Here is a 23,270-nt window from a genome sequence, read left to right on the forward strand (position 1 = left end):
AGGAATAGACTCCCTCCCCTCCAGCTTGTAGTCTGTTCTATCTGCCGGGAACCCCTTTTTCAACCGAGCCCTGGAAATCATGAAGAAACCCCCCCTTGGAAACAGGCATGTCGCTGGTTGGTGTAAAGGCTGGTGGGGCCCATCTGTCCCTTCTCTGTTGTGTCACACCCCAGGCTGAAGGAGTCACTGGTGCCCCATGACTGTCAGGAGAGCCAGAGGTTGTGAAGGGTGCAAACGCGTTAAGTGCTGGTAGAATTTCAGCCGGAATTAAGTGGATTCACCAAAGGAAGGAGATTTATTTTGTGATGCTGTGGGTAGGGAGAACGAGTGTGGGTGACATATAGCTTGATCCCACTGCCAGCATTGAAGAAATAGGTGGGCATCGCTGTCGGTTGGTACCGTAGGTGCTGGAAAAAAAGGTAAAGACACTTGCTCAACTGTGCTTCTATTCAACCCAATATATCCAAAATGTTATCGCTTCAACTTGCAGTTGAGAGAAAACATTTTTCCTGAGATATTTTACATCCTTTTTCTGTCCTAAGTTTTGGAAATCTGGTGTGTGTGTTTGCACTGACAAGACATCTCATTTCTGACCAGCCCCATTCCAAGTGCCGGAGAGCTTCATGTGGCCAGTGTTGGACAGTACAGTCCAGACCCTCACTGGGCTGGAGCTGCGTGTCTCTGCACCGGCATTTTTTTTGCCCGGAAAGAATCACACAGCGCCCTCTGCTGGTTTTACGGGACTGTGTGTGGCCTTTGTGTCACTCTTGCAGTCTTGTTTTGTTTTGTTTCGTCACCACTGGATATTTTTGCCTCACCCCAGGACTGCGGTCTGGAGCTCAATGATGAAGATGGTCACCGCTGCTACCCCCTGGAGGACCACCTGTTCTGTCACTCCTGCCACATCAAGAGGCTGGAGAAGGGTCACTCATCCACAGCCCTTCATCAGCACCACTTCTAGCCAGAGCCTCCTGCAGACCTCACGGTGGGGAGGAGGAGCCAGGGTTGCACCATGAGAAGTCCGCGGGTTAATTCCTGTCACCCCTGGGGAGGGATTGGGGGCGGGGGAGTGGAGGGGAGGCAGGTGCCTTTCCTTTAAACAAGGAGGGGATCCCTGCTGGTCTGGGATTATGTATTTTCCAAGTGCCTTTCACTGCTGCCACACCCTCATCAGATTACTCAGGAAGAAGCCCCAGCAAGCGTGGCATGTGACAGGAGATCTCATTAGTGTGACTGAATGAACCTTCCTGTCCCCTCTGGGAAGAGTTCACACTTCAGTGGGAAAGGTTTGCACTGAAGAGAGATTTCAGCTGCCGATAAGTTCAATCCTTTCCCTCCCCTTCGGAAAATACCTGCACCCAAACACCCCCTCCCAACCCCTCCCCCGCCCCACACACACCATAATTTAAGATTTCCTTCCACTCCAGAGCTTCAGTTCTTCTGTAGAATGGCTGCAAATTTTAATTGCATCATTGCAAGAGGGATGCTCTAACGTGTGCTTTGTATCTTAGGAAGAATTCACTTGGTAAAGCAGAGCCAAGGTGTGAAATAAGTGAGATGGGGTTTTCTCCCTGTGGCCTGATAGCATTCTGTGTGCCCCTGGAAATTGTCACTCCTTTAAAGGCAGCTGGCGGCCTGAAGGAGGATTGATCCTGTTCTAGGAAAGTGTGCTTTGGGATGAGAACTTGGTGCAGGCGCCAGGCCTCTTTTGCCCGCCTGCTGTGCTTTTTTTCCTCTGGAGCTCTCAAGAATCTGGGACTTCAGAGTTCCCCCTGCAAAGGCTGGTCTCGGGATCTTTTGTGGGGATCCTCTTATGCCTATTTTCGCTTCTTTAACAATGGACTTTGGGGATGTGTGCCCACATACTGAGACCTGACCCCTTATTAATGAGGAGAGTTTTTGTGTGTAAGATCTCAAAGCCAGCCTGGGAGAGAGTGCCTGAGCATAAGTTATGATATTCATTTCACAGGTTTCTCTCTTGCCAATTCAGGCATTATGCTTGAAGAAACCAGTATAAGGTACACTGCTTTTGTCTGTTTTTTTTTTTTTTTCTTTTTCTTTCTGTAAAAATTGTTTCCCTCTACTTTCAGCCTCCCACACACAAAAAATACCTCACAGATAAGAGCTTCAGATTAAGGAGGAATTTGGCCATCACACTGGACTCAGCCAGTGTGTGTTAGGAACCTCTGGCTTCACCCAGGTCAGACCAGTGGGTCAGGGCACTGTAATCTTAACTAAAGTTCAGCTGGGAATAGATCTGATTGATACTGGGTGCTCCTGCCTTACGCATTTCATCATGCTGGCTCCCCGGGATGGCAAGGGCTAAGGGAGGGCCACCTACTGGCAGGATTTCAAGGCCACCTCTGCACTGAAGAGGCAAAATGTGCCCTGTGTGTCACACTCCTGAGGCCAGAGGTCAATACCCCTGGGTATTTCAATGAGAAGAAAGTGTGAGAAAAAGGTTGGCTAGCATTTGGCTTCTCAGCCCACGGGGAGGGAGCCCGGGCCTTGTTGCAGGAGGGCAGGGGCCATCTCACCACTGCCAGCCAGGCTGGGAGCATGGCGGCTGGCATCTGCTCTCTGCCGCCTCACCTCACATCCAGAGGGAGGGGATTGGGTGGCTGGGGCCTCGGAGGGCATCAGTGGAACCCAAAGGCACAAGGGACTCACAGACTATTCACTGGGCCCAGTTCTACTTCTAAACCATGCTTTGACTCATTTGGTAGCAGTTGCCTGTAAGAAGCACAGAAATGGCACCATGGACTGTCTTTTCCATTTTTGTTAAATTCATTCTGCTGGAATCCTTTGGCCAGATGTTACTTCAGCCCAAGCTGTGTGATTCTATTGGTTCCTTTTCACAGGCTGAGCCTCCTAAAAACCCATGAATGTTTTTAGGAGGGCTAAAAATCCAGGGGGCTGGGGAGGTGAACCCTGGGGTCCCCCCCTCCCTTCCCAGCACACCATCCAGCTCAGCCTTGGCAAGGCTGGTGGGCAGATGGAGCCAGCCAGTATGTCTCAACCTGTCTCTGCCAACCTAGGATTATTTCTGGCCTTGATGACACACCTTTGCTCCACTAATCAAGTCAAGCAGAAGAAAGAAAATTGCCTTGGAGCCACATCAGAAGTAGCAGGGATTTGTTTGCAAATTGGGTAACAGTTGAGCCTTGAACAGCACGGGTTTGAACTGCATGGGTCCATTTATATATGGATATTTTTCAGTAGTAAATACTGCAGTCAGTACTACACGAGATCTGTGGTTGGTTGAATCCACGCTGCAGAGGGACCATGGTTACGGACGGCCGACTATAAGTTATGAGGATCAACCCTTAAGTTGTTCAAGGCGTAACTGTAGTTTAAAAATCTGATTCATTTTTTAAATGAAATTTTTTAAGTGGCCTTGATGTAATTTTGATATCTCAGCAAATATTTTATACTGCTGAAGAAGAACAATAAGAGAATTTCTAGACACCCTAGAAATCTGAGCAGCAACTTCTCTTACTGTCAGTGTCCCTGGAGAGGGTACTGGGTAGGAATCTCCTACCAGTTTTGTCTCCTCCTCAGGCCCTTGCAAAAAAGCCATGAATAGATGCCCACTTACCTGGTATTTTAAACTTTCTATAAATTATTAGCCAAATAGAGCTATAATGGGGTTGTATTTATAGGCATGTAGAAAGAACACACAAGCATTTCGTAGACCAGGATGAATAAGTTTGTTTTAAAAGGTAGAGCAGATAGCCTTATCTTGAGTTCCCTAGATGACTCTTGGGCTTTAGATAAACAAGAATTATGGCCTGATTCCAGACGCCAAAGCCAGCCTCCAGCCTTCTCCTTTGCCTCACTTTGCCCTCTAGTTTTTTCTTGTCATTTCTTCCCCCCAGCTAGAGTCATTCAAAAACAGCCTGAGTGATCTGAGAAAAGCCAGGAATGCAGTTTGGCCTGTCATAGCAGGATCCTCTCTCTCTGACATTATCCTCCCATCTGTGGTTGAGTAGAGAGTAATTTGTTCATTTTTCACACAGAAGGGCATTGAGTCCTGTTGGGTCATTGCCTGCACGTGGCGGCAGGACTCAGGACTTTCTATTTCTCCGTGGTTAGTGCTTGAGCGAAAGCCTCTTTCGGCTGAGTCCACTGAGGTTGTGCCACTGTGTCCTGGGTGGCCGGTGGGATTATCAAGGAGTTCTGATTGCTTTCAAGTGCTGCCATCACCTTGTTTTAGTGGACTTGAGTTACCCAAGATGAAAAACAGAAATGTTAGAATTTGAGAGAATGATCTGGAATTCACACTCCTTTGCAGGCTGTTTTTGTGTGCCGTTTCCCACATGTGTGAAAGTATGAGAGCTATGATGGCTGCTAGTGCCCTTGCAAAGAATGTGTGCAAGACTTGACCCCAAACCATTGTTGCTTGATGCACTTGTTAAAACTGTCGACCAGGAAACCAAGTGCTTTGTATTCTCCTTTGTGCCAGGAATGAGTCCTAATTTCCCAGTTACTATTGGAAGTAAATTTTAAAAGCAGTAGGAAAAAGATGAGGAAGATGTGTTAGCTATCAATTGTTCTGAGCCAGAACTGGACAGATGTGGGAAATTTCTATATAGTGTATGAAAGTTTCACTCTGCAGGGAAATTATTTTCCCGTGTCTCTTCTTTTACTTTAATTGGTTCAAAATATTGTTCCTGTAAAATTATTCAAAATTTTACTGTTACTATAAAATTATTCAGAATATTGTTACTATAAAATTATCCAAAATATCATTACTATAAAATTATTCAAAAATTTACTGTTACTATAAAATTATTCCAAATATCATGACAATAAAACTGCCTTAATTTGTAGACTATTAAAGTGATCTCCAACATAATCATGTTTACTGGGTCTTCTTTTGTGTGTATGGAGTACGCAGATGGGGCTTTTTGCTAACGGGATTTGGTCTTTTAGAGCTCTGGATTCTTTTTGTTTTCTTTCTTTCTTTTCCATTATGGTTGATCACAGGACATTGAATATAGTCCCCTGTGCTATACAGTAGGACCTTGTTGTTTATCCATTCTGTATGTAATAGTTTGCATCTGCTAATCCCAACCTCCCAGTCCAACTCTCCCCCGCCCCCTTGCCCCTTGGCAACCACAAGTCTGTTCACTATGTCTGTGAGTCTGTTTCTGTTTCGTAGATAAGTTCATTTGTGTCATAGTTTAGATTCCACATAAAAGTGATATCATATGATATTTGTCATTTCTCTTTCTGCCTTACTTAGTATGATAATCTCTAGGTCCATCCATGTAGCTGCAAATGGCATTATTTCATTCTTTTTTATGTCTGAGAGCTCTGGATTCTTAAAGGAATATTCGGGCGTTGAAACTGTGTAGGGTCTCAGATTTTATCCTACTGGCAAGCTAATAAGCTAGCATGCCATGGTTTTGTGGATCCTGGCAGAAGTTATAAGACTCCTGGGTCAGAGGCAAAGGACACTTTATTACTAACAGTAGCAGCAGTAGCATTTCACACTGTCAGCCTTTGCACTAGTTGCCTGAGCGCCAGTTCCTACAGGGCCCCATGAAGAGGGCCAGGTGACACCTGCACATGCGGTGGGCTGTGTTACAAGAGGAAACCCAAGCTTAGAGAACCACAATCTTTTATAAATGGGCAGTAAACCTGCCTGACTTTTGCTCCAGAGAGAGACACTATCTCTTCCATCCAAGTCTGTTTACTACACAAACATCCTTGAAAAGGTAGTCTGGAAGTAAGGCAGTGCCTCCCTCACAAGATGTGTAGGAATGTGAGAGACCCTGGGAGAATCGTCTTCCAAGCATGCAGTTTCTTCACCTGGGACCTTATTATTGAGACTTCAGGTCATGCTCAAAACGGTGGTCGTTTTGTGTCCTTCCCTTTTGTGTATGTTACTGTTTTTTCTAATGAGGTTATGACCAAAGAATTCCAGAGGTGAGTGACCCTCTAGATTTAAGGCAACCCATACAGGAAGGCAGGACTTGCAGAGGGAAGGGGCAAGCAATGAGAGAGTGGCTATTCCGATTTTACAAATGTAGGCTGCTGTTTTTCTATGACCCTGATGCTACAAGGGATGAAGATGTAGTCAGGGGAAATGTTGTCTGGGCCAGGGAGTGCCCAGGACTAGAGATGAGGTCTCCCGATTGCTAACTAGCATGGGAGAAGGGGTAAGGAGCCAAGGTATGTGATTGCCATCTATACCCAGACAGGGAATAGCCCTGAATCTACTCATGTGGTCAACCCTCTGGTGCACAATAAGCCCTCGGGCAGGGTGGCTTTGGGGTCAGAAGCCCGGATTGAAGTTCTAACTCAGGCTTCACCACCAAATTGTCAATGAACGTAAGCAAATTTAGTTTCCTCATCTGTAAAAATGGGGATAACAACCGAACTTACCTTACAGGACTATTGTGGAACTGACTGAATTAGTCCAAGTAACGAGCTTAGAGCTCTTAATTTTTCAATAATAGTCACAGGTTTTAAGACTTACTTGATCTTTCCATTGGGACAACTAACAAAATAAATTACAAATGGGTTAAAGTACATGGAAAAAACAATACAAACACAATTTGAAAAGAGCAACAGGGCTTCCCTGGTGGTGCAGTGGTTGAGAGTCTGCCTGCCAATGCAGGGGACACGGGTTCGCGCCCTGGTCTGGGAGGATCCCACATGCCGCGGAGCAACTGGGCCCGTGAGCCACAATTACTGAGCCTGCGCGTCCGGAGCCTGTGCTCAGCAACAAGAGAGGCCGTGATAGTGAGAGGCCCGCGCACCGCGATGAAGAATGGACCCCGCTTGCCGCAACTGGAGAAAGCCCTCGCACAGAAACGAAGACCCAACACAGCCATAAATAAATAAATAAATAAAATATTTAAAAAAAGAAAAAAAGAAAAGAGCAACAGAAGAAACCATAGGGTAAATATTGGTAAACTGGAATACATAAAAGTGAAAATTACTTGAGGTCCAAAAATATTATAAGGAAAAGGAAAATATAACAGATAAGCTAAAAAAATTGCAATGCATTCGATAGTTCGATAGCTGAAGAATTAATATCCTTAATGTATTTAAAAGTTTAACAAATCTATAAGAAGAAAATTAGTACATATATCAAGAGAAAATATATACATCAAGTAATATAAGTAAAAGGAAGTTCCGTTTTTCAGTTAAGAAAAGTGCAAAAAAATCATAATGAAATTTATAATACTCAGGGTTAGCATGCAAGGAAACTGATGCTATTGATGGAAATGTGTATTTGTTTAAATTTTTTGGCAGGCAACTTGAAAATATGTACCAAAGTCTTAAAAAGTCGATGAAATGGACCTTAAAAATGTCTCTCTGATCATTCAACATCTAAAAATTTGTAAGATATCAGAAATAATTCAACATAGCATTATTTTTAAAAAAGTGTTAAACTGACAACCCAGATTCCCAACAAAGAGGGTAATGTTTAAAATATCTAGTTTTTTTTTTTTTAAAGATTTGATGAAAGTTCATAATAATGCAGTTGACAGGAAAATTAGTTATTTCTGAGATATACATTTTAAAGTAATAACTAGGATTATGACTTATAACATTATACCAGAACATATAAGATTTTTAGAAATTTCATGTAATATATCTAGTTTTTTGATGGGTTATCTTCAAAGAATATTTAATGACCATAAATCTCAGACAAAAAGCTAAGGGGACAAAATGAGAACACAAAGACATTTGTGACAAAACCCCAAATCTGGAAAAACTACGTGTGTAGGTTTATATTAAAAAGTGTGGAAGAAAAAGTCCATAAGGAAAAAAAAATTATGACGTTAATAGTAATGACGGGGGGGGCGGGGATTATGACGTTAATAATAATTATCTCGGGATGGGAATTTGCGTTTTTTTGATTCCCAGTACTTTTCTGTATTTTACAAGTTTCCTGTAATTTGTTCAGGAGGAAGAAACGTTATATTGGAGAGATTAATTGATCGACTGAATGATTAGTTATGGACAGTGTCGGATGTTTCAGCCACTCTTCAGGTTTGACTCTCCTTTCCGCCACAGACCTTTCGGTCCTTCTCAGGTCTTCCCCCCAGGCGCCAATAAAATGAGGGGTAATATATAATACTAGATTACCTGGGGTCTTCGTACTGTAAAAACACCCATGTGCTAAGGTTTCCCGACTCACTGGGGACCAGGAGCTCTCAAGGGACAGGGCTGCAGACTCCGATCACTTTGCGGACCCCCTCTAACGCGCGCAGCCGCACTGCAGCGTTCCCGTCTCCGGGGCAGGTTAGAGCTAGAGCTCACCAGATCCTGGTAAACTGGGACTGTGCCGCTTTTTACGTCACCGTAGGGGTTCTGCTCCACGGGAAAAAGGGCAAGAACTGCTGCCTTAAATGCGCTTTTGTGTCATCCGCTAGCTAACCTCGGGCCACAGCACGCCCCCCTACTGCAAACTACCACCATTCTAGGTGTGTTTTCCTACATGTATCCCATTTACAGAGTCTCCTCGTGTGCATCATTAATTAGGACGCTTTGCAGCTTACAAACCGCCTCACACAACTCCGGCTTCCAAACACAGCTTAAAAAATGACATTTCGGGCAGAGTAGCGTTAAAATTCAAGATATTTAACCTTCACACCAGAGTCCTTTCTATGGACGTTCTGTAACATCAAACCCAGGTGTGACTAAAAAGTACGCCTCGAGCCAGCCAGGAGTCGAACCTAGAATCTTCTGATCCGTAGTCAGACGCGTTATCCATTGCGCCACTGGCCCCGTACTAACTGAGTCTGCACTGTAGCGTAGATCACGCCTTACGCATCTACAACAGGCTCCCCGACACTAGCGCTGCGCTTCCGCCCCTGAGCCGGGCGTCGCGGCGCTAGTCCACAGCTCCCAAGGCTCCGCCTTTCCCCAACCATGCGCTCCGCCAATCCGCAGCGGTGACGTCACGGCGCTCTTCGGCGCACTCCAATCCGCCGCGTCGGACTGCGCCTTTAGCGTTCTCTAGCGCGCGCGCTAAGTTTGTCCACGGTCGCCTCCCGTTCGGGAGGAGCACGGCCGGGCGGGGAGAGGAGGTGGGACGAGGTGGGGCGTTGCGGCCGCCGTGCCAGGGTGACCGGTAGCGCCGTAGCCGAGGTGGCGGGGCGGGCGGAAAGAGCAGGGAGGAGGTTGTAGTGCAGGATGGCGGCAACAACCTACGAGCGGCTGAAGCTGTGAGTTCCGCGGCCCGGAAGCCGTTGCCCGAAAGGGTCTGCGGGGCGGCGGGTGGGGCGGCAGGTGTGGGCCGCCGGCAGCGGGGAGACTTCCTGAGTCCCGGGGCGGCGGGCCGGGTGTGGGAACCCCGCGCGCTCCCCGCCTTACTCGCCGGGCGCGGCCGCCCCCGGCGCCGCGCCCGAGTCGCCACAGGCCCGGGAGCGGCAGTCCCGCCAGCTTTTCTCCGCTCGACTCGGCCTCAGAGCCCACGGCGAGGGACCGAAGCTGCGCACCGCCTTCCGGCGAGCCGGGCTCGGCGTTTGGATGCAGCCCTTCGGGGCACGCTCCTCCCTACTTTATTTTATTTTATTTTTTATTGTTTGGAGAGGTGGCGGCTAAATTTATCCTTATTGCTTAGGAGAGAAAACGAGATGTTTTTTTCTTATTTCATGGACCCATAGCAGCATGTTAGAGGCCACACACAAATGGATAAACCTTTCTCTATCTGGGCATTGAAGCCTTCCTGACCGGTCTTTAGGATGCAGGAAAAATTTAAAGTACAGTCAATACTCTTAAGGTCCTAAAAGGTTTACTTGGCTTTAAATATTATACCGCCCAATCATAAAGCAGATTGTTAAGTCCATGTGGACAGCCAGGGGCTACTGTCGAGAATTTTGGCATTGCAAATTGAATTTTCGGTAAAGCGAAGCTCTTGAGTCTCTGAGAAATAGGCTCTGGTTGTTAGAGTTGTAAATTAGGTATTTGTAGGGTTTGGGGTTCGTCCTGGGTTTAAAACAAAAGCAAAAACATGTATTTCCCTTAGCATTACTACCAGCCCCTATGCTTTTCTTGTCTGTGAATAACTTTGTTCTACTCACTTTGTGTTTACTGCTTTACCTCTAGACTGAAAATCCAGTGACCACATCTCAGAGTCTTTGGCACCAGAAGCAGATGTGATTTTTGAGAAGCTTATCTATCCCTAAATAAGTTAAAATATCTTGAGACTTAGGCACAGGTATCGCATTTCCTATACAAGGATATGAGGACATCAAGATGTGGTTTGGGCACTTCCTATGCTCCCCAGAACCTCAAGCTCACTTAACTTTCTGGAAGGTTCAGTTAAAAGTTAGCGCTGCAGAATTGGAAGTGAGGCCATCTCGACATCAGATGTTTTGCATAAAAGAAGATTACTTTTTTCTCAGTCCACCCCCCTTGCCTCTTCTCTTCACTGTAAATTCTCTTGAAAAACCCCAGCTGCACACTTCCCTCCACATTTTCCTTGCCAGGTTTCCTTATTCTCTCCCAGTTCCCCTTCACAAGGTGATCACCTTGTTGGTGAATGAGTCTAGGAAAGTGTCTCTGACTGAGGTACTGGCGGGGCCAGTGTCACGTGTGCTGTGTTGGCTAATTAGGTTATTGTTGTCTACCTGATAGTCATTAAAGGGTTTTAATGTGATCCTACACCAGGTCTCAGTTGTGTTTAAGAAATATGGAGCCTTGGCTTGATTGCAGCTCAGCGTTAGGTTACGAAATGCAATCGAATTTTCCTGTGGCAAAGATTGAATGGAATGGAGAACTTGAGAGTTATGATGATAACTGCCAAGGAGGCAATAAATGCCCAGTCCAGACCTTAAAAAAAAAAAAAAGCTTTATATCCATAAAAGAGAAAGGAAATTTGGCACTGAAGTGGTGACGCTGATGCTTTTGTATTGATTTTTGTGAGAAGTGGAAACTATAAATTTGGGGGAAAAAGTAAATCTGGGGTTATATGACAGTCATTGTCTAATTTTTCAGTGCTTAACTTCTTTCCCTGAAAAAAACTAGTTCTAAGTGCTCCTGTAAATGAAGGTACAACTTTTTTACAACTTTGTTTTTCTTTGCCAAGGAGTTTGTGAGTTGGAGTCTCTGCTCTTATTTCTTTTGTTTGGCCCTTGCTGCTCTGAGGCGTGGTTTTAAAATGTGGCCTCTGACCTAAGGTGTATTCTTCTTTAGATGCATTGGAGGTGGAAGTGGTTTCTGACCCATATAAGAATTAGTAGGACATAACGGCCATTTTTAAAAGTGCCTAGAGATATGTTTTAAGGAAGATCCGTACAAGAGATAGTTTGATTATTTTATTATGAAAGTATTGTTACTGGGTTTATTTAAATATTGAAGTGCTTGGGATTTTAAAAATTTGTTCTGTGTTATGCCATACATTTTTTCCAGTCCATCTCTGTCCTGTGGTGTTCACCTTCCTAATGCCCTAAGTTTCATCCTCTACTCTCCTGCTTAAAATCTCCAGTTCCATTTTATTGACTTACAGGAATAAGCCCACATTTCTTAGCCACCTGTATTCTAGCCTCTTCACAGTCTATCCCCAACCTTATTTCCCATAACTGCCTAGTGCTTTTTTTTTTTTTTTCCTTTTTTTCCCTTTCACCAGACTTGGTCACCCTCTTTTTGCTTCAAGCTTGGGCTTATTTTGATCTTTCTATCCAGAATGTTTTCTTCCTCTCTCCCCTCTTTACATGCTGATCACATCTATGGTAGAGCCGAGACAACTCAGGCTTTTTAAGTCAGAACAGACTTAAATTTATTTAGACTTAGATTCACCTGCTATTTGCTTTGTGTCCTGACCATGTTACTTAATCTCTCTGAATCGGGTTTTCATCTGTAAAATGGGAACGTTTCTACTTCACAGTATTATAAGGACTGAAAGAGCGTAGATGAAACCAGCATACTTAACAGATACTCCTCGTCTCTGCGAAGCCTTTTTTCCAATGTCTTTTCTTTCACTGAGCTCCCATAACAGTCTACTGTCACAGGAACTAGACACCAAACATCTATATGAGTTTTCACATTCTGTCTCTTATGATTCATTAGCAGTGTAGTTACTGTCTGATGGACACGAGGACTGAAAGAATGATCGAGCCGTAGCACTGTTTGAACCACTCACTTTGCTGCCTAGAAATGAAGTCATTAATAAATACTTTGTTTCTCCAACTAGGTTACCAGTATGTAGAACATATTAGAAACATCTTAACATTGATTTCTTCTCTAGTCCTCAGTTCCTAACGTAAAGCCTGGTGCATTACAGGTCCTCAGTGGATCACCTAAGTAAATGAAAAGAACTTTCCAGTATAGAACACCTACCAGTACTTCAAAAAAACAAAAAAAACAAAACACAGTCTGGGGTAATTTGGAATGTATTCTTTTGAAGTAGCAGCAACTTAAGTCATTTTATGTATGGTATTATCTTTCCAGTGCCTCTCTGAAGTCTAGGTTGATATACATCATCTGTCATTGTTGAAGACAGGGAGATAATTGCCCTTGGCCCCCACAGTTAGGTCACACAGCCAGACCATGGCAGAACTGACCGTGGAACACAGCAGGCCCAAAGTCCAATGATCTTTTCATTATATTGCATTATTCAGATTACCTTTTTTCTCATCAGATTGCTCTCACCTTAGTCCTCGGACATGTCTGGTATAGAAATGAGTTACTTAACAACTGAAAATAATTGACATGTTCATTATGGATTTTTGATGTAGAAAACAATATTGATTTGTTCAGAATTTAAAGTTTATACTATTTAAACATCCAGGCAGTTCTTAATATTCCTATTTTGCAACTCCTTTTTTCATTTAAAATCATTTGTGTAAGCCTTTGTAATGTCAAACAGTGATAAGTTTGAAATTGCAAGACAGTTAACAGAAATCCATGATTGGAAACATTTAAAGCATTTTTTTCCTTTTAAAGGTCAGGTGAAAAAAGTGTAAGGCAGGAAATTAGAAAGTGAATCAGGTTGCAGCTTCTATCTGAAGAAACATTGTTTCCTCCGTTAAGAAGTGGACTTTCTTTTTAAAAGATTGTCATAGCTGTGAGGTCAGCCAGGGGAGAGGTGATAGAATCCTGAGAACAGATGTAAACTAAGCAATTCTGTGATGAAGATATATGTAGTTTACACAGTACAGTGAACATTCAGATTACTCACACATCCCTCTTCTTGACTGCCTTCATCCAATTCCGCCTCTCCCGTCCACCCCCCCTCCCGCCCTTCTCTGATAACCACAAATCTTATCTCTTTTCTATGATTTTGTTTTTGAAGTGTAATTGACCTACAATGCTATGTTAATTCTTGGTACACAACATAGTGATTTGTATTTTTTTTTTTAATTTATTTATTTATGGCTGTGTTGGGTCTTCGTTTCTGTGCGAGGGTTTTCTCTATAGTTGTGGCAAGCGGGAGCCACTCTTCATCGCGGTGCGCTGGCCTCTCACTGTCGCGGCCTCTCTTGTTGCGGAGCACAGGCTCCAGACGCGCAGGCTCAGTAGTTGTGGCTCACGGGCCCAGTTGCTCCGCGGCATGTGGGATCTTCCCAGACCAGGGCTCGAACCCGTGTCCCTTGCATTGGCAGGCAGATTCTCAACCACTGCGCCACCAGGGAAGCCCGGTATTTTTGTACATTTAAAAATTGTCACCATGAGTCTCGTTATGATATGTCAGCATACAAAGATATTACATAGTTATTGACTATATCTCCCACAGTGTACATTTCATACCCTTGACTCATTTACAGTGTTTTATAACTGGAAGTTTGTATCTTTTAATCTCCCTCACCTATTCCTTTCCTTCCCCTACCTACCTCCACTCTGGCAACCCTCTGTTCTCTGTATCTCTAACTCTGCTTCTGTTTTGTTTGTTCGTTTGTTTTTTAGATTCCATGTATAGGTAAAATCATAGTGTTTGTCTTTCTCTTTCTGACTTATTTTACTTAGCATAATACCCTGTCGGTGCATTGGTTGTTGCAAATGGCAAGATTTCATTGTTTTGTTATGGCTGAGTAATATTCCATTGTGTGTGTATATATATATCTCTCTCTCACACGTTTTTTTTTTTTTTTTAATTAATTAATTTATTTATTTTTGGGTGTGTTGGGTCTTTGCTTCCGTGCGAGGGCTTTCTCTAGTTGCGGCGAGCGGGGACCACTCTTCATCGCGGTGCGCGGGCCTCTCACTATCGCGGCCTCTCCTGCTGTGGAGCACAGGCTCCAGACGCGCAGGCTCAGCAGCTGTGGCTCACGGGCCCAGCCGCTCCGCGGCATGTGGGATCTTCCCAGACCAGGGCTCGAACCCGTGTCCCCTGCATTGGCAGGCAGATTCTCAACCACTGTGCCACCAGGGAAGCCCTCACACATGTTTTTTATCCATTCATCCATTGATGGGCGCTTGGGTTGCTTCCATAACTTGGCTTTTGTAAACAATGTTGCATTGAACATAAGGGTACGTATATCTTTTCTAATTAGTGTTTTGTTTTCTATTATTACTCAGGAATGGAATTGCTGGATCATATGGTAGTTCTATTTTTAATTTTTTGAGGAAGCTCCATACTCTTTTCCATAGTGGCTGCCCTAATTTACCAACAGTGCAGTGTTCCCTTTTCTTGACATTTTCACCAACACTTATTGTATTTGTTGTCTTTTTGATAATAGCCATTCTGACAGGTGAGAGGTGGTATCTCATTGTGGTTTTGATTTGCATTTCCTTCATGATTAGTGATGTTGAGCATCTTTTCATGTGCCTATTGGCCATCTGAATATCTTTGGAAAAATGTCTGTTCAGATCCTCTGCCCATGTTTTACTCAGGTTATTCATTTTTTTTTAACTTTTTTTTTTTTTTTAATTTATTTTTGGCTGCTTTGGGTCTTCGCTGCTGCGCACGGGCTTTCTCTAGTTGCGGCACGTGTGCTTCTCATTGCAGTGGCTTCTTTGTTGCGGAGCACAAGCTCTAGGCACGCGGGCTTCAGTAGTTGTGGAATGAGGGCTCAGTAGTTGTGGCTCGCAGGGTCTAGAGCTCAGGCTCAGTAGTTGTGGTGCACGGGCTTAGTTGCTCTGTGGCATGTGGGAGCAGGGCTCGAACCCGTGTCCCCTGCATTGGCAGGCGGATTCTTAACCACTGCACCACCAGGGAAGTCCCTGTTCATTTTTTTTTTGATCTTGAGTTGTTTGAGTTCTTTAAATATTTTGTATATTAACCCCTTATCAGGTGTATCATTTGCAAATATCTTCTCCCAGTCAGTAGGCTGCCTTTTTGTTTTATTGATAGTTTCCTTCACTGTGCAAAAGCTTTTTAGTTTGATGTAATTACATTTGTTTATTTTTGCTTTTGTTTCCCTTGCCTGAGGAGACATATCCAAAAAAAATATTTCTAAGACTGATGTCAGAAAGCATCCTGCCTCTGTTTTCTTCTAGAGGTTTTATGGTTTCAGGTCTTACGTTTAAGTCTTTAATCCATTTTGAATTTACTTTTGTGCATGGTGTGAGAGAGTAGTCCATTTTGATTCTTTTGCATCTGGCTGTCTCGTTTTCCAAGCACGCTGTTCTGGAGAATGTTCCATGTGCACTTGAAAGAAGTTCTTTCTTTTTTTTAATGTGTATATCTGTTATAGATTTTTGGTTTGTGGTTACAGTGAGGTTTATATATAGCAGTCTGTCTATCATTATTTTAAGCTGCTGATCTCTTAAGTCAAACACATTTTAACAACCCTGCATTTTTGCTCCTCTTCTCCTTACCCCGCATGCTTACTCTTTTGATGTCATCTTTTGTATCTTTTTGTTTCGTGTATCCCTTAACTACTTATTGTGGATGTAGGTGATTTTACTGGCTATATCCACTGGCTGCAGAGCTCATGGTGTCCCAGAGCTCGTGTTGGCCTGCTGGTGGGCAGAGCCCAGGCCCAGGGGGCTGGGCTGGGTCCTAATATGGCAGGCTGTGGGGCTGCGGTGGTCCTGGGGCTGTTGTCTGCCCACTGGTGTGTGGGGCGGGGACCTAGGGCATCCCAGAGGTGGTGCCTACACATTAGTGGGTGAGGCTGGTCCTAGGGCTAGTGCCAGCCCACTGGTGGGCTGAGCTGGGTCCCAGGGTCTCTGGTGGCAGGGTCCTGGGGATTCTGGGGCTAGTACTGGGACCCTGGTGTCTAGGGGTGGTCCTGTGCCCTTTGGTGGACAGGGCTGGCTGCTGGGGTAGCTGTGGACTCAGAGGGGTCTTAAGAGAGCATGTCTGCTGGTGGGTAGGTATGGCTGTGTCTCTGCCTGGCTAGTTGCTTGGCCTGAGGTGTCCGGGTACTGATGCTGATGGAGCCAGTTTAGGCAGTGGGTGGGGCCAGGTCCTTGTGCTAGTAAGCTAGAAGGAGGACTCCAAAATGGCACTTGGCACCCCCAGTGTCCCCGTGGTAGAGTGAGCTTCTAAAGATGGCTGCCACCATCTGTGTCCCCAGGGTGAGCCAGTTGCCTCCTGCCTCTCCAGGATCAGCAGGTGAATCTGACCCAGGCTCCTTTCAGATTTTTGCTTCTGTCCTGGGTCCTGGAGTATGTGAGATTTTGTGTGTGTCCTTTAAGAGTGGAGTCTCTTATTTCCCACAGCCCTCTGGCTCTTCTGATGGTAAGTCCCACTGGCCTTCAAAGCCAAACGTTCTAGGGGCTCATCTTTCTGATGTAGGAACCCCGAGCTGGAGAGCCCGATGTGAGGCTGGACCCCTCGCCCCTTGGGGAGAGCCTCTGCAGTTGTAATTATCCTCCCATTTGTGGGTCGACCCCACTGTGGTATGGGTCTTGGTTACACTGGCTCTCCTCCCCTCCTCCCCGTTTTGTTGTGGTTCCTTTTTTATATCTTCAGTTGTAGAAGATCTCTTCTGCTAGTCTTCCAGTTTTTCTCATCAGTAGTTGCTCTGTAAAGAGTTGTAATTTGGTGTGCCTGTGGGAAGAGGTGAGCTCAAGGTCATCCTACTCTGCCATCTTGGCCACACATCTCCATGGGCCTTTATTTTCAAAGCTTAATAGGCTTTGAAGTCCATGGTCTCTGGGATCAAGAAGAGAGAGTGCAAGCTCATGCCTATTTTGATATATCTTCCAAAATATGTGTTATCTTAACAGAAACTAGGACTCTGGGTTGATATCACATCCCCTGTCTTGAAAGAAACTAGGTAGTATTCCTGTTCTGTTAGCTAATAGTTGATACCTATTGGATTCTGATAACCTCACCAGACAGTTTATTTTAGTATACAGTATTACTTTGAACTTTAGAGATTTGATATCAACAGCATAGTTAATGACCAGATAATCTTCTTGGAGGGAATTTCTTTAACTTCTAAGATCTATTTCATAAATAAGTAATGTGAGAGAGTTTTACTGAAATGAGAAACATCACACCAGTTGAGGGCCATTCTTTTTGCAACAGGGAGAGGATTTTGCCTAGATATTTGTTCATCATTGAGTCTTCTGTCTTGGTTTCCATGTACTTATTACATTGAGAACTTAGCAGAGCCTGTTGACTGGTTAATTTTGGAAAAACTCCAGGCAGAACTTGGTGTTAGTGATACTTTGTAGACTTTCTATTTAGAGAACACCCTGCTTCCTCTTTCTCTTCTTATAAGTTACAGTATAACTTCAAATCCAGTTAAAATTTGACCTCTCATGATCTTTCCTTAGCTAAGAGAAAAGAAACAATTTTTAAAATTCTGTTTATTCTGTCACTGAGCCAAAGAAAACATTAGTTAAGGGCCATATAGAAAAAACAATGTATGTGTTTTCTGACTAATTTACGTTCTATTCTCTAAGAAAATTGATTGAGCTTTTACTATCTTGTGTGAGAATACCAATGGGAATGGATAAGCTTAGAGTCCTTGTCTGCAGAGGCTTGGTAGCCTGTTTGGTGAAGATTTTTTTAAAATAAATTTATTTATTTATTTATGGCTGCACTGGGTCTTTGTTGTTGGGTCTTCATTGCTGCGTGCATGCTTTCTCTAGTTGCGGCGGGTGGGGTCTACTCTTTGTTGTGGTGCGAGGGCTTCTCATTGTGGTGGCTTCTCTTGTTGCAGAGCTCGGGCTGTAGGCTCACGGGCTTCAGTAGTTGTGGCACGCAGGCTCAGTAGTTGTGGCGCATGGGCTTAGTTTCAACACGGCATGTGGGATCTTCCCAGACCAGGGCTCGAACCCATGTCCCCTGCATTGGCAGGCGGATTCTTAACCACTGCGCCACCAGGGAAGTCCCTGGTGAAGATTTAAAAACAAAAATAACAATAAAACCATAACCCCAGCAAAAATTATACCCTGAATGTTTACTCAAGTGTTTCTGACTGCAAGTGCTAGAGAGTTAAAGTTAATTTCATGAGCTTTTGAAATGAAACCTGGGAGCATAAAACTTACAGAATAAAATTTATTACATAAAACACATTTCAGATCAGTATTAAGGCCAATTAAACAGTGGTGGGAAATGGAAGGAGGGAAAGGAGGAGAGGAAGGCAGCAAAGGCATACGTAAATAGCTGAGTTGGGATGACACTTGCTGTTATTAGTTGGATTAATTAGAGCGATTACTTGTAATTACTCTTAGAAATGTTGATTAGCTGGCAGTCACTGTTCATATCTCCAATTCTTGCTCCAATTCTTAAGCCATTTTCAATAACATTTATCAGAGCAGCCTGGTGGCAGCACCAGCAACTTAGATTCTAGCAACATCTCTCTGAGAGGTAAGGTAAGATCCAGCAAAGGTCCCAGAGCCCTTAGGCTAGATAGAACTCTTTACCTTGATCCACAATTACTCTTATTTTTGTTTTTGTTCTTTTAACACCTTTTTAAGCTTAATTTTTATTATAATCTAATACAAGTGTAAGGTTTAAAACTAAATAGTTACACAAAGCTTATATAATAAAAGAGCACTTTTCAGCACTCCCAACTCCCATTGTCCCAGAGACATCTATCAATACTTTCATTTTTTTAAAATGTTTATTTATTTAGGTTGTGCTGGGTCTTAGTTGCGGCATGTGAACTCTTAGTTGTGTCATGTGAACTCTTAGTTGCAGCATGCGGGATCTAGTTCCCTGACAAGTGATTGAACCCGGGCCCCCTGCACTGGGAGCGTGGAGTCTTACCCACTGGACCACCAGGGAAGTCCTAGTACTTTCATGTTTTTAAGCAGTTTCTTCTGATATTTTGCTTCACACTTCTAAACAACATGCTTATACTGCTATTTCCTGATTTTTTTTTCAGTTTCAGTCATATGATGAGTTTTTACTTCAGAAGATGAGAATTTAGCTTTTATACCTCTCTTCCTTTCCTCTCCTCTCAGTGTGGTTATATTAAGATATTCAGTGTTCACATTATTATGGTTGTGTAGGTATGGCTCAAAGGAAGTCAGTAATGTATTATAATTACATTTCCTTATAAAAATGCTTTGTTTTTCCTTGAATTAAAAGGTTTGCTTGACTTTTCTTTAATGTACCTGTTGCTAATTAATCTTCAGTCTCTGGGACAGCAGTAAAACTCCTCTGCTGACGGTTAACTGTCAACTCATCTTCTTCTGTGAGGCTTACCTCCAGGAGCCCTGTCCCCTCTGCTTTAATCTGGACTGGCTGTTCTTTAGGCCTGTTGCATTGTCCTGGAACCTCCCTTTACCATCATCATGAGAATTTCCTTTACCTCTCTCCTGTTTTGGATTCCAAGTCTAACTCTTGATTTACTCCATGTCGATGAAACAACTTTTGCTTCTTTCCAAGAAAGAGTGAAAGAGAAGTATCTTTTGAGATATTGCACATCTGAAAATGCTTTCATTCTATCCTCACATTTATTTGTTAGTGTGGCTAAGTATAGAATTCTCAGAAATTATTATCCTTCAGAATTTTAAAGACCTTGCTGTTGAATAGTCCAGTGTGTTGCTGTTGAATAATCCAGTAGTGTGGCTGTTGAATATTTCAGCGCTTCTTTCTCTTAGTTTTTTTTTTTTTCTGGAAACTTTAAGATTGTATCTGTATAGTGTTTTGAGTTTTACACTTAATGTGCCTCTGTGTGTGTGTGTGTGTGTGTTTTTCATATATTTGGTGGGCCTTTTCATCTGGAAACTTGTCCTTTGGCTTGAGGTTTCTTCTTTGTTTTTGTACTATTTCTTTGATAAATTTTTTTCTTGTGTACTCTTCTGGAATTCCTGCTAAGTGGATGTTGAACATCCTGGATTGTGCCCCTCTCTTTCTTCCTGTCTTCTCTCCCCCTCCTGTCTCTTTCTCTCTCCCCCTTTCTTCCTTCCTATGCTTTTCTGTTTTACAGCTCTTACCTTTTTATTCTGTTCTCAAGGAGAGTTCTTCAGTTTTATTTTCCAGTCCTTCTATTGAATATTCAAGTTATTATTTCTGCTGTCAGTCCAAAAACATGTTCTTGCTTGCTGAATCTCCTTCTCCTCCCCCGCCCCCTCCTTCTTTTTGGTATTCTTGTTTCATGAATGCAATGTCTTCTCTCTGAGGCTACCAGTTATAAATGTGTTTTGAAGTTTTATTCTGTTCTCAGCATAGTTTGTTTACCCAAAGTTATTTTTCTCTTTGTTTTGTTCTGTGTCTTCTGTGATGGAAGCTTATCTCAAATATCTGGTGATCCTTGGTTGTCATTTCATGTTTAAGAATGAGGCACTAAAAAATTGATTGGAAGGGTCTGTTTGTGGGTCAGGATTTGTCAATTGGTGGCCTTCACTGTAGAGTGATTGTGCAGGAACTCAACTGTTTCTTTGGGGGAGATGCCCTAAATGTCAGCATTTGCAGGTCTTTTCTTTTGGGCCAGTAAGTTTCTTCAGAGACGGTATTCATAGCTCCTTCGGGAGTTGGGGGAGTGGGATGCTTGGCTGCTAGCATTCTGGGAACCTGGCAGAGGAAGAGGGTGGATGATTTTCCCAATCTGTAAGCAGACCTTCTCTGTGTCTCCAGACTTTACTTGACTCACTCTGGTCCTCAGCTGTGCCTGGTTTCTAGAGTTCAGGGCCTCTCTTGTTGAACTGCTCTAAGCGTTAAATCGTGTGGTCAGGGAGGTACCTGGACTCTAGGTTTGGGTAGGGATCTGATTGTTCCTTACACAGACTTTGAACCACCTTATTCTTACCCCCAACCCTGCAGTTAATCTCACTGCCCCACCTCATCCCCTACCCAGGTCCTTAGTTGTTGAGGCTTTTCAGCACTCTACAGCTGGAATCTGCTTACTTTGTTGGCTCTCACCCCATAGGCAGTTAGATTCTGTAGTAACTTAATTAGCCCATTTCCAAGCACTTTTCTTCTTCCAGACCTGCATTTGAATGACTAGTATCTGCCCCACAGCCTGCACCCACCTCTTGGTACTACCCAGATTCCATCTTCTGAAAGAATATCAAGGCTTTTTCTCTGGAGGGTTTTCACTCTTGGAAATTCATTTCATTCTACTTCGATTAAAAAGCTAATTTGTTGATCTTCTCATTTCAAATGTACCTAGCCAGACTGGAAGTGTTATATATAGTATATTTCACTTTCGTATAAAAGAAATTTCCATTTCTTTTTTTTAAAAAGCTTCTTGGTTACATTGCTTTTTGGAGACCATAAACACTGAACTGAACGTGTTTATTTATTTATTTATTTTTGGCTGGGTTGGGTCTTTGTTTCTGTGCGAGGGCTTTCTCCAGTTGCGGAGAGCGGGGGCCACTCTTCATCGCGGTGCGCGGGCCTCTTACTATCGCGGCCTCTCTTGTTGCGGAGCACAGGCTCCAGACGCGCAGGCTCAGTAGTTGTGGCTCACAGGTCTAGTCGCTCCACGGCATGTGGGATCTTCCCAGACCAGGGCTCGAACCCGTGTCCCCTGCATTGGCAGGCAGATTCTCAACCACCGCGCCACCAGGGAAGCCCCACAAATTTCCATTTCTAACTTTGTACTTTTAAGGATTTTAAACACATAGTGAGGTTATTAACTTTGACTGCGATTATTAGGAATGTAACAATTAGTAAAGGCCTATTTCTGTGGCTGTATATTTTTTTTATATGATTTAAAGTTTTAATCCAAGATGTATATATATATTTTTAAAAAATGTTTATTTATTTGCAGCTGCATTAGGTCTTCATTGCAGCGTGCGGGCTTTCTCTAGTGTGGCGAGCAGGGGCTACTCTTCATTGTGGTGCGTGGGCTTCTCATTGCGGTGGCTTCTCATTGTGGAGCACGGGCTCTAGGCGTGCGGGCTCAGTAGTTGTGACTCACGGGCTTAGTTGCTCCGCGGCATGTGGGATCTTCCCAGACCAGGGCTCGAACCCATGTCCCCTGCATTGGCAGGTGTATTCTTAACCACTGCACCACCAGGGAAGTCCCCAAGATGTATATATTTTTTCAGTGTTCCACAGCCTTCCAGATCAGTTTTAAATTTAAATGTCAAGTTGGGAAAAATTTTTTAATTGCTTATATTAGGGATACTTTTTGTTCCATATTTTTTTTTAAATATATTTATTTATATATTTATATATATATATATTTACATAATTATACATATTAAAATTTTAATAGGAAATTTTTCTGCTCTTATAAACATTTGATTTTATAATAAATATCACTGACTAAAAGGTATCTGTTAGGTAACACACCAAAACTTGTATATGGAAACAAGTATGATTTTTTTTAATTCATTGACTTCATTCAAATAATTTATTTTTATGGTAGAAGTTTTGCAGGTGAGAAGGTTAAATACATTGGTTCTAGGGCCCCGTCAGTTACCCAAATTCAAAGATGCTCAAGTTCCGTATATAAGTGGCGTAGTGTTTACATATAACCTATGTACATCCTCCTGTATACTTGAAATCATCTCTATATTATAATACCTAATACAATGTAAATGCTATGTAAATAGTTGTAAATACAATGTAAATGCTATGTAAATAGTTGTAAATACAATGTAAATGTTATGCAAATAGTTGCTGGTGTTCAGTAAATTCTAGTTTTGCTTTTTTGGAACTTTCTGGAATTTTTTTTTTTTTTTGAATATTTTCAATCCACTGTTGGTTGAATCCACCCTTGTGGAACCCATGGATAAGGAGGGCCTACTGTATATAGATAAAAGAAGTCAAAGTGTAAGAGGGTGGAGCTATTGAGGGAACACAGTATGCATTTCTCTACTGGCTGTTTATTTAGATGCAAGCTTTGTGTTTTTGTCCACTGTATTGAAAAAGTGGAGGAATTTGATTTCTGAGATTGAATGTTGATAATCATCTCATATTAAGAATAACATTAGTTATTAAAGAAGTAACACCATTTGTGTGAAGTAAACTGTGCTAGCTTCCCCCCCCTCCCAAATAC

General features: G+C 43.1%; 2 protein-coding genes and 1 non-coding gene across 3 annotated transcripts in view; 2 read left to right on the forward strand and 1 right to left on the reverse strand.

Moving 5' to 3' along the window:
- The window catches only part of LIMD1 (LIM domains containing 1), a 96,568-nt gene extending 94,113 nt beyond the window's left edge, over positions 1-2,455 (forward strand). Inside the window, exon 13 of the mRNA XM_036869024.1 lies at positions 824-2,455. Coding sequence (XP_036724919.1) covers positions 824-961 — 138 coding nt within the window. The 3' untranslated portion in view covers positions 962-2,455. The remainder of the gene's footprint in view (positions 1-823) is intronic.
- Positions 2,456-8,678: 6,223 nt separating this feature from the next.
- On the reverse strand, positions 8,679-8,751 carry TRNAR-ACG. Its single transcript has one exon. It is a non-coding gene; the product is annotated as a tRNA-Arg (tRNA).
- A 291-nt stretch (positions 8,752-9,042) lies between these two features.
- Positions 9,043-23,270, forward strand: part of SACM1L (SAC1 like phosphatidylinositide phosphatase) — a 58,978-nt gene continuing 44,750 nt past the window's right edge. Inside the window, exon 1 of the mRNA XM_036868366.1 lies at positions 9,043-9,191. Coding sequence (XP_036724261.1) covers positions 9,160-9,191 — 32 coding nt within the window. The 5' untranslated portion in view covers positions 9,043-9,159. The remainder of the gene's footprint in view (positions 9,192-23,270) is intronic.

This window comes from Balaenoptera musculus, chromosome 11 (genome assembly GCF_009873245.2).
Source record: "Balaenoptera musculus isolate JJ_BM4_2016_0621 chromosome 11, mBalMus1.pri.v3, whole genome shotgun sequence".
NCBI lineage: Eukaryota > Metazoa > Chordata > Mammalia > Artiodactyla > Balaenopteridae > Balaenoptera > Balaenoptera musculus.